The sequence below is a fragment of the Brassica napus genome, chromosome C2, assembly GCF_020379485.1.
Source record: "Brassica napus cultivar Da-Ae chromosome C2, Da-Ae, whole genome shotgun sequence".
Classification (NCBI taxonomy): Eukaryota; Viridiplantae; Streptophyta; class Magnoliopsida; order Brassicales; family Brassicaceae; genus Brassica; species Brassica napus.
In genome coordinates this window covers 57424332-57435137 of record NC_063445.1, presented here as the reverse complement: position 1 = coordinate 57435137, position 10806 = coordinate 57424332, and the positions used below count along the sequence as shown (strand labels likewise).

At 33.6% G+C, this 10806-nt stretch overlaps 1 protein-coding gene and 1 long non-coding RNA gene across 2 annotated transcripts; one reads left to right on the top strand and one right to left on the bottom strand.

Moving 5' to 3' along the window:
• The first annotated feature begins 1042 nt into the window (after nt 1-1042).
• On the top strand, nt 1043-3079 carry LOC111202808. Its single transcript, XM_048749265.1, has 9 exons — nt 1043-1163; nt 1287-1383; nt 1478-1599; nt 1680-1764; nt 1858-1987; nt 2078-2271; nt 2358-2481; nt 2561-2776; nt 2930-3079. The coding sequence occupies exons 1-9, from the start codon at nt 1043-1045 to the stop codon at nt 3077-3079; spliced, it is 1239 nt and encodes a 412-aa protein (XP_048605222.1).
• A 1078-nt stretch (nt 3080-4157) lies between these two features.
• LOC125581602 lies at nt 4158-6861 on the bottom strand. The gene is made up of 7 exons (XR_007319213.1): nt 6663-6861; nt 6440-6575; nt 6230-6320; nt 5533-5957; nt 5059-5421; nt 4783-4923; nt 4158-4621 (listed from the first exon to the last, which is right to left on the bottom strand). It is a non-coding gene; the product is annotated as an uncharacterized LOC125581602 (long non-coding RNA).
• Nucleotides 6862-10806: the final 3945 nt, after the last annotated feature.

The following is a 10806-nucleotide window of genomic DNA, read 5'->3' as shown; positions in this document are numbered from 1 at the left end:
AAACAAACACATCTAATATATTAAAACAGAAGTACAAAAAGATAATACCCTTTAGTTTTCCACAAATATTACATACCTATGCCACTGGATTTTTTGTACTTCTCCTTTTATCAGATCATTTAAGCAATTAACGATTCATGGCCCAATCCAATGTCCAATACGATTTTGTTACTCTTATTACCAACCCAATTTAGTTATATCTCCCCTACAATTTTAAACGATTGTTCTGAGAATATTTTATCCCAATTCAATAACAAATCGGAAGATTTAATCCTTCCATAATCAAAACAAACTTTTCTAAATAACGATTTCTACATGCCCAATATCATAACAAAATATCTCTTTTCCAAAACAAAACAACATTATTTTTTTTTCCTATTCCTACGCTGACTTTTGATTAATGCACGGTTTCAATTAACTAATACAATCTATATTTTCTGATTTAAAATCTTGCAAAACAAGCTATTCCTTATCGTTAGAAATGATATTTTCTTTTAAATATGATTTCATAAATAAGGTAATATAATCAACAGATTTTTCGTGAAGCTCACAACAAAGTAAATCTTTTTATACTTTTGCCAATTTAACCAAATCTTTCAAATCACAACTATATATATCCACTCCTTTTGACGTCAAAAACGTATCAAAGAAAACCACATAGTAAACATGTCAATCGTTATGGCTTTTGTTCCTTTCACAAAATTGAGACCTTTCAAAAACAATTAGAGAGTTCAGGTCAAATGTTTGCATTCATTTAAGCAACACACACCTTTCGGAGGTGATAGCTTTGAGATGATTTTAGCAGATCAATGGGTAACTTTATATTTTAAACTTTCGTGTCTTTATAAATTATTTATTATAGTTTGAATCTAATCTACTCGTATCTGTTTTATTATAGGGAAACAAGATTCAGGCTTCTTGCAAACCAAGTCTCATGTACCGACTTCAAGGTGCTTTACCTATTGATAAATGGGGAGTTGTTCAAAACTTATCTGTATCTCCAGCTGGTGGTCAATACCGAACAACAAAACATAAGTACAAGATGACTATAGCAGACGATGCTGTGGTTTCGAGTTCTGATTTAGCTGATGAAAGCAATTTCCTATCTCTTGCCAAGTATGAAGAAATTCAAAATGGAACTCTAAAACCAAATTTCCTCATAGGTAATCTATAATTTGAATCTATTCATATACATATGCACGTTCATGAACTTGGTGTTTTATATTAGTGTGTGTTTTATATACGATATCACAATTGTATTAACTTTGTGTCTCTTTTTCTCCCAGATGTAATTGGCAGAGTTCATGAGCTTGGTGATGTTCAGACCGTGCAAGTTGGAGGAGAAGACAAAAAAAGGGTTCAATTTCGCTTGGTTGACACAGAGTTTGTTTTCTAAAACACATTTTGTTCATTATATTATTATAGCAATAAATCTACTTCATTAGTATACTAATCATCTTTCCATTTTAATCTACAGAGGAAACAACATTGCATGTTGTCTTTGGGAAAATTATGCTGAGCAACTTGAACCTTTTACTGAGGACAAAGATCAAACAATTGTTTGTTTGATCAGGTTTGCAAAAATCAAAGACTTTAGAGGTATTTAAATTGTATTTTTAAACGTGTAAAAATACTTTTTTCTCTATATTTTTGCGCTTAATTTAATCTATGTTAACTAGGTGAGGTACAAATCACAAACGCTTTTCATGCAACACGCCTCTACTTGAATCCGATGATCCCTGAACTTACAGATTTAACAGAAAGGTTAAACATCGATTTCTTTTAGTGTTGTTTTCATGTGTGTATTATAGAACCATATCCACACACTGATGTTGGTGTGATCTTAATTCTTTGTAGGCTGTCAGATGATCATCTATCTGTTGCGCTGGTGGACAAACAAGATGGAAAGAAGGATGGTAAAAGAATTAAATATGACTGGAATGATGCTGAGATCAAATCGATTGCAGAAGTCAATGAGGCCAATCAGGTACATATGTTGTCTGCTCTGAATTTTTTTCAAATGGTTTAATGTTATCAACATAAAATCACATAACGTTTTCTTTTTTAACCAATATAGGTGGAGATTTGCAAAATAATATGTTCTATTGAGGCAATAGATACAGATTGGGCATGGTTCTATTTTGGTTGTAACCGGCACCAGAAACGTGTCATTAAGCTCCCCAACGTTGATTATGGGAGGATGACAAAGAAAGATAAACCATTGTTTCGCTGTGAAGTCTGCCGTTCCAATATCACTAACGTGTCACCCAAGTAATTAATTTCAAAGCTTAGACCCGTATTACCTTATTTATTCCCATACATGTCCTAACAATACAAATTTTTTTTTGTTTGAGTAGATTCAAACTACATTTGGTTGTGAAAGATGACACAGGGACATGTAACCTAATGTTGCTAGGATCTGTTTGTCAGTCAATCGTTGGAGTTAAAGCTGAAGAGCTATGGGATGGCTCTTATGAAGAGGTATTATTTTTTTTAAATTGTGCGTAAACCACTAACATTACCCATATTAACAAATAAATATATTGCTATTTTTTTGTAGATTGAAGATCCAGAGATACTACCAGAACATATTCTTAGTTTGGTTGGAAAGTCCTTCTGTTTTGGGCTTTCTATAAGCTCTGATAATGTTACAAATGGAGCGGACACGTTTGTGGTTTTAGAGGTTTGTTCTGGAGATAAAGTTCTAAGTATTGAAAATGGCTCTTACTCATTTTCTGGCATGGCCACAACATCTTCCACCATGTCATCTGGATCTGTAAGTTTATTAGTATTAAAAAACGTGAGCCTTACATTTGGTCTTCTTTTTTGTCTGTTTTAACTTGAAATTTTATATTTGGTCTTACTTTGTGTCTGTTTTAACTTGGATTTTTATAATACAATCTTACTGATTAATTTGATCTAATTTTAGGTTCTGATGTTGGATCAGAAGTCATCAGAAGATTGTCCCACTCCCATCACAAAGCGCAAAGTAGATCATTCTGATCTAACAGACATATCATCTTCTTCCAAGAAGCTGTGCACCAAAATGATCAAACAAGAGGAGGAAAAGAAGGAATAGTCTCAAGAGAATGTGTCCACTTCGCCATCAACCACCCCCCCCCCCCCCCCCCATGTTTAATAATGTTTTTTACTTTAATTATTTCTGAACTTTATGATTTATGCATTGCTTTTTATTGGTTTTTCTTATTGGATTGGTTTTCTATATTTAATAATATTGAGATTTCCTATATGATTCCATAAATTAGATTGTATAATTAGATCAGACTCTATACAATTTGATCTGACTTTTCCATTCCATTAGTTCAACATCTAAACAATGGACAACCAGTCTTCAAAATTCAATTAAATAATCAATAGATTAACCTAACTAACCACCTAACTAACCATTCGATTCTCCTAACTAAACCAAATTTTGTCTGGTTTACCTATTCTTACCATCCTACAAACTATCAAAGAAGTATAAGATGAGTTTATACTTGACATACCTGTTCAATATCATAGTAGTCGCCTGCTATAAGACAGTTTTGATTCATATAACACTTTGATGCTTCCTTATTCTTCACAGGCCTTTGTCCACTTCGCCATCAACCACCCCTCCCCCCCTCCCCCTATGTTTAATAATGTTTTTTACTTTAATTATTTCTGAACTTTATGATTTATGCATTGCTTTTTATTGGTTTTTCTTATTGGATTGGTTTTCTATATTTAATAATATTGAGATTTCCTATATGATTCCATAAATTAGATTGTATAATTAGATCAGACTCTATACAATTTGATCTGACTTTTCCATTCCATTAGTTCAACATCTAAACAATGGACAACCAGTCTTCAAAATTCAATTAAATAATCAATAGATTAACCTAACTAACCACCTAACTAACCATTCGATTCTCCTAACTAAACCAAATTTTGTCTGGTTTACCTATTCTTACCATCCTACAAACTATCAAAGAAGTATAAGATGAGTTTATACTTGACATACCTGTTCAATATCATAGTAGTCGCCTGCTATAAGACAGTTTTGATTCATATAACACTTTGATGCTTCCTTATTCTTCACAGGCCTTTGTCCACTTCGCCATCAACCACCCCTCCCCCCCTCCCCCTATGTTTAATAATGTTTTTTACTTTAATTATTTCTGAACTTTATGATTTATGCATTGCTTTTTATTGGTTTTTCTTATTGGATTGGTTTTCTATATTTAATAATATTGAGATTTCCTATATGATTCCATAAATTAGATTGTATAATTAGATCAGACTCTATACAATTTGATCTGACTTTTCCATTCCATTAGTTCAACATCTAAACAATGGACAACCAGTCTTCAAAATTCAATTAAATAATCAATAGATTAACCTAACTAACCACCTAACTAACCATTCGATTCTCCTAACTAAACCAAATTTTGTCTGGTTTACCTATTCTTACCATCCTACAAACTATCAAAGAAGTATAAGATGAGTTTATACTTGACATACCTGTTCAATATCATAGTAGTCGCCTGCTATAAGACAGTTTTGATTCATATAACACTTTGATGCTTCCTTATTCTTCACAGGCCTTTGTAATCTCCTTTTACAAGATTGCTACGACCTTTAAAAACAATTTAAAGTTATATAAAGTAGAGTACCAAAATCAGAAGTATATCACTGAAAAAAAGATATCAAGAATCCTAATTGTTATCAACAGTTTTCCTAAATTAAAGCCAACCATATATTATGAATCTAGAATTAGAAAAAGTAATTGAAGAATACCTCTTAAATAAATTTATCATACACGGCCAATCTCCTCTTTCAGCTACTCTCTCATCCTCTTACTGAAACGAGGAAACTTTCTTGGTCTCGATTTTCTGAAGATGAAACGGAAAAAACTGGAACCAATCACTGGAGTCGAACCTGCATTAGAAAAAACGACAACCTCATTAGTTAAACCTCAAAGGCACAGTTCTTCAAGTACTATAGCCTTTAAAGAAATTCCTTTATGCTCTATATATTATAGACTCTTTGAAAACTTTGAAAACCGGCAAGTACCAAGCAATACAACCCCATATGACCAGATAAGCATGCTTTCACCGCAGACACCAAGAAATATACGAAGGTGTGTCCTTGGTAAGTGTTTCATGTCCAACCATGCTTATCACCACAAATCGCTTAACCTTGAAATCCTTTATAATGAGTTTAATTTTGATATGTTTCCAAGGTCTCGACCAAATTAGATCACAAGTTCCAGACACCCCAGAGCTGAGATCTTGCTTCACATCATTAACAAGTTTGCATACTCCTGTTTTTACTTAAAACAAGCCGTGTATCTTTTAATTACTTATACTCATTACAATCATATTACTAATTTTAAACCAGGGGATCTAGAAAAGACAAGCTTCAGCTCTATTAAACCTGGGATTCAAAAGAAAGGAGCTTCAACTTCAAGAAGGTCAACACGTAATGTACTGAAAGACATTACGAATATCTCACATTTAAGGAAAAAAAATGAAAAGTTACCATCACCTGAATAACTTGAATTTCGTCCTCCGATAGTCCAACTCAAACATCAGCCACATATAAAATGTCATGATATCAGGTTTTTTGAGGATGACTGATGCAAGATTATAAACTATTGTGAAGAAAAGATTTGTATTAATCGTGGTATTAACCCAGCATATATACTTAAGCCATTGTTTTTTCTTAATCTAAGTTCTTAAAAATATTTTTACATTGCTTTAAACTTATGATTTAGTTATTATAGATAAGTTATTACTAACCGTATTGAAAGTATGTTGTTCGCAAATGTTGTTGACTAACTCATTGGTCTTCCGGCCCTTATGATCTGTGATGTCATTGTAGTTAAAATTCATCTCTCTATGTTTGTCTCGGTACTCAGTTTGAGCGTCTCTTTATATCACTTATGATGACTGCAATCTAATACTTCATGCCTGTAAACCACAAAAGATTTTTACTTACTTATAGCTCGGGACAATAATACTTTTAAATCTAACATATAAACTGAGCACAAACCATGCCACTAACATATCAATGTCTGATTAAGAAGCCGTTCAACAGTATGCCTGAGCTAAAGAAAAGTCGGCCACAACAGCTACAATCTATCCAATTTTAAAATCATTCCTGAGCTACCTGAGCTAAAGAAAAGTAAACTAAAATCAAACAATTTGCAAAAGCAAAGAAAGGAGAGTTACTTATAGGTCACCTTTACATATATGATGCTATCATCAGATTTATGCCAGTTTATAAATCTGAATCCGGGCTCTGTCTATCCGCTCCAAGGGTCTATATTTTATCTACATGCAGGTATTTGAAAAAAATAAAGCAAAGAATGTATATTAGAAGAAACTAATTGTATTTACCATATCACAGGAAGCATAAAGTAAATAAGATAGAAACAAAATGAAGAACAAACCCTGTAGGACTCTTTTTAGCACGAGAAGATGTCTGAAAATACATGATTGTTTTCTATCAGTCTCGATCTTGACAAAAAGATTTGATTTCTCCCAATTCAAAACTTAGATGGCCGATCTACTCATGGAGACAATGATCTATTGACATAAGAAAGAAACGATCAAAGTGTTTAGGTCTTCGAAAAAGTAATCGTTTAAACTGAAAATAAAAATTGGAAGTCTAACCTTTGACATACATCGCTTGATTTAGCAGATACTTGATCGAATGAAGTTGATAAACATAAAATTGTACTTTCAATGGATTTGATTCTTCGATCCCTTTTTCTACAGATGAACATCGAAGCATCGATTGGAGAGAGAGAGAGAGAGAGAGAGAGACAAAGAGACGATAGAAATTCTTTTTTGCATATGGTTTTTGATACACACACCAACTAATAGTGTTTTCCCGGAATAAGGAATAAGCAGTTACAAATTGGGCTTCATAAACATCTTTTATTTTGGGCCATAATGTTAATGTATATATTAGATAATGCATTGAAAAATCAAATCATATATCCCAATGTTAATATAATCAGATATTTAAAAGATCTTTTTATTTTAAAAATTTTCTTACACAAGTTATATTTGCTGTCATCAATTAATACAGTATTTTAAGTAACAAATTATGTTCACACTATATATAAATACATAGTTAGATTTCATAAAATATTACCATCTAATTGATGCCATAGACAATATGAAAAATATATATCACAATACAATTAAAAACGCTGGTCAGAATAATAAACTAAAGTTTCAAATACTTAACCATATTTTTTTGTGTTTGTTAGATATTTTTAACTATCGGCAAAAAAAAAAATATTATTGTTGACTTTACAAAATATAAAAAACAGAATAAAAAATTTGACTAAATAAACACAATAAAAAATAACACAATCTCATAGTTTATATACGAAAATTCATCACATTAAACAATAATACACACTAATGTCAAATTTGAACAACATATGAATCTATAACATAAACAGTGACAAAAAAATAATAAGTATAAACAATTGAATTTTTCTCATTTTCAAAACTTAAAAACATATGATTATAAAGAACGAACATCCGCGCGGGCGCGCGGATCAAAAGCTTGTATAGTTTTAAATAGAACGAAAGATGGTGTGCACATGCATGTGTATAAAAGTAGTAAGTGTGTTATGTTTTTTTGAAAATTTGCATTCTTAGGGTGCGTAGGGCTGCTTTGAACCCAGCTTTGCCGTTAAGAAAACTACCACCATGCTCTCTCTATAAAATATTATTTGAAGAGATGTCTTGTTTTGTATCCAAACTTAGTATACTAGTACTTTTTCGCAAATCAAGTCATAATACCTAATAACATAGAGGTTACACTATGCCAAAATTTAGAATGTTAAAAATGTGTGTTTCATGGACCGTATAACGTAAGTTTTTTTTTTGGTAAAAGACCGTATAACGTAAGTTAAAAGTGAAAACGTATATATGGACGGGTATTCAAAATATAGTAGATAATTTTCAAGAATGTGCTAGCTGCTAGACTAAAGTTTGTTATATATGTCGGACTGTAATTATTTTCAGCATGAAATGTAAACAGCATTTCAAGAACTAAAGTATATATATACGTGCACAAAACTTAAATGTAACACCCGTCTCGTCTCCTCTCGGGAACGGTGTGCTACTAACCAAAAAATACCAAATTAAACCGATTTATAAAACCGAATAAAATTTCAAACCTTTTAATCAAATAATTTCCAGATAAAACAAGTTTATAATTTAAAACTAAACACATTAAATCGAAAAGTTAATTAAAACTGAAATAAAATACAACGATCCCAAGACACCAATCCGTCCACATATTCAACTGCTCGTCATGTTCACCTGCAAGAGGAAGAAACAGGGGTGAGTAACAGGAAAGTTACTCCGTGAGGTATGTGATGCTAAACCGCAAACCACTGACTCAGTACATAGCACTACGACCATGTAGGCCTAGCTCTAGCATGAAACAAACACAGTGTCTAGTACACCTCATAAGGATATATGTATATCTCCAGGCGTACAGTAGTCCATCTCTGTACTCCCAGAATCTGCGCGTCGGCGACTGATACAAACGTCTTTGTACCCCCGCAATCTCACTGCTCGTCGGCGGCTTACACAAACGTCTTTGTGCACCCGCAATCACACTGCTCGTCGGCGGCTTACACAAACGTCTTTGTGCACCCGCAATCACCACAACGGACATATTTATATATACATATATAGCAGTTTTTAACATCACTCAATTCATTCAACCGTTGAATCTTCTATTATCCTATTTCCGATTTAACAATTAATAACAATAATAAACAAGCAAGACTCTCAAACAGACTCGGTTCACAGAGACGGATCATGTTTCGAAACTAGACTTTCCATAATAGTAGTACTAAACTAGCACGTGATTAGACGGAATAGCCCTCACCTTAGCCAAGATTGGAGAACCGGAAAGCAAATCAAAAACGAGGCAAGATGACTTGACCACCAATAAACCTAAGGTTTTGCACTTGGGTCTCGGCTACCCGTCTCAGTACACCAAAAGAACAGGTCCGGGTTTATACTTTGCAAGCTTTCTTGCAACGCAAGAAACATAAAATGAATGCAATAAACCTTCTCGGCTTGGAACCGCAACGGTGGATCATGAGCTCCGACATCCCAACTTTGTCTCCGGTGGATAACTCACGGTTGATGGTGGTGTTTAGACGGTGGCTCCGGCTCGTACGACTCCTTTGCCTATCGGCTCACGTTCGCCACCTACGAACCATATACAAGGCATCAACGCCATGGACGGGATGGCACGGAACAAGGCATGATGGCAAAGCTCTCCTCCGGTGATGCATAACTGCTCCGATGGTGGCTAGCAATGGTGATCCCTCGGTGATGATTTTGAGATGATGACTTGACTCTTCTGATTTCAACACACGTACATGAATGATAATGGAGAAGGAGAGAAGAGATGAACAATGGTGTACATGAAGGAAATGAGGAGTGCAAGCGAGAGAGAGAACGACACAAACAATTTTAAGAGGCGGCAAGGGTTTTGAGATAGATGAAGATATAAACACTTTTGTGTATTTATATAAGGCAATTATTAATAAAACCTAAGAAATCAATTTGCTTCGTTGGTTATATACTTAATTGAACAAAACCAGATTGGTTTACCAATTTAATTAATGAGAAACACAAACCAATTCCGGTTAAGAAAACCGGTCGTTACATTAAAGTTCTACAGGCAGCTTTATTTATCATATAAATACATTATATTGTTATCGAAAAGGAACAAACCGTGACCGTCAATTCCTAAAAGTATGTAATGTAACGCATTATAGTATGGTTGAAAGTACATTACCATAGTATGCAATGTTACGCATTCCGCTTAGTTGGTTGTAGCTCCACTTTGTATTCGGATTTCTCCCAACATACATGTATCTGCTCGATTTCTCACTCTCATTCAAGTGTTTTAAGTCTCCATCGTTTACTTCTCCTCATGTTCGCTACCACACTGAACGGATGAAGCATCAATTGCATCTGCTTCCATGTTTTTTACCTTTTTGTCATGGAAAAAATTTCAAAGGTCTATCAATTAGTTGATCACTATTAGTACTCCTCAATCTTCATCTCTTGAAATGAAATTTACATTTTTAGCAATAAAAAAAGAAACTATGGATAGAGGAAAAATGATGGAGAGATAAGTTTTGATAGGGAGGTTTTGTTTGCACATTCTTTCAAACAATCCAGACTATAATTAGTTTGTTGTTGTTGCCGTCATTTTTCACTATGAAAAGCTGTTATCCAAACCAAAGCAAAACTCGTTTTATCCGCACACGAAAAGATATGTTATCATCGGTAGATTAGATGAATATTATGATATTATCCACAGCTGAGTTGAGTTGATGTTACAGTGTATATAACTAAAAGTAAATGTCAAATACTTTAATCAGAAGAATTATTAATGTTTTTGGATTGAGTCTGCGACTTTTACAAGTATATCGGAAACGAATATTCGGTATATATAAAGGCAAATGCGTAAATAATCAAGAATGAAAAAGACGCTCTCCGGCTTACTTTGAGCTATGTCTAATCCCATAATTACACGTATCCAGATACTGTCGCTCTCCTGACTCAAACCTTTCTCACATTTGTCTTTCTCTTTGTCTGGAACCATGGAAAAGCTAAAGACAAGAGTACCCTCGTGCATGCCCCAAGGCTCAAGAAATCTGTCCATAAATATGAGACTCCTACAATGCAACTCTTCCCTTTTCCCCTTCTACTCTTCCTTTCATATAGCATTTTGAAAATACTATTTTGTTTTGTTTTA

What these genes read in the sequence shown, in the direction of transcription:
- LOC111202808 (XM_048749265.1), top strand. Translation starts at nt 1,043, where the DNA reads ATGACTATAGCAGACGATGCTGTGGTTTCGAGTTCTGATTTAGCTGAT. An exon ending in ATCACTAACGTGTCACCCAA is followed by an intron (nt 2,272 to 2,357) that starts GTAATTAATTTC and finishes TTGTTTGAGTAG; the next exon opens with ATTCAAACTACATTTGGTTG. An exon ending in GGGATGGCTCTTATGAAGAG is followed by an intron (nt 2,482 to 2,560) that starts GTATTATTTTTT and finishes ATTTTTTTGTAG; the next exon opens with ATTGAAGATCCAGAGATACT.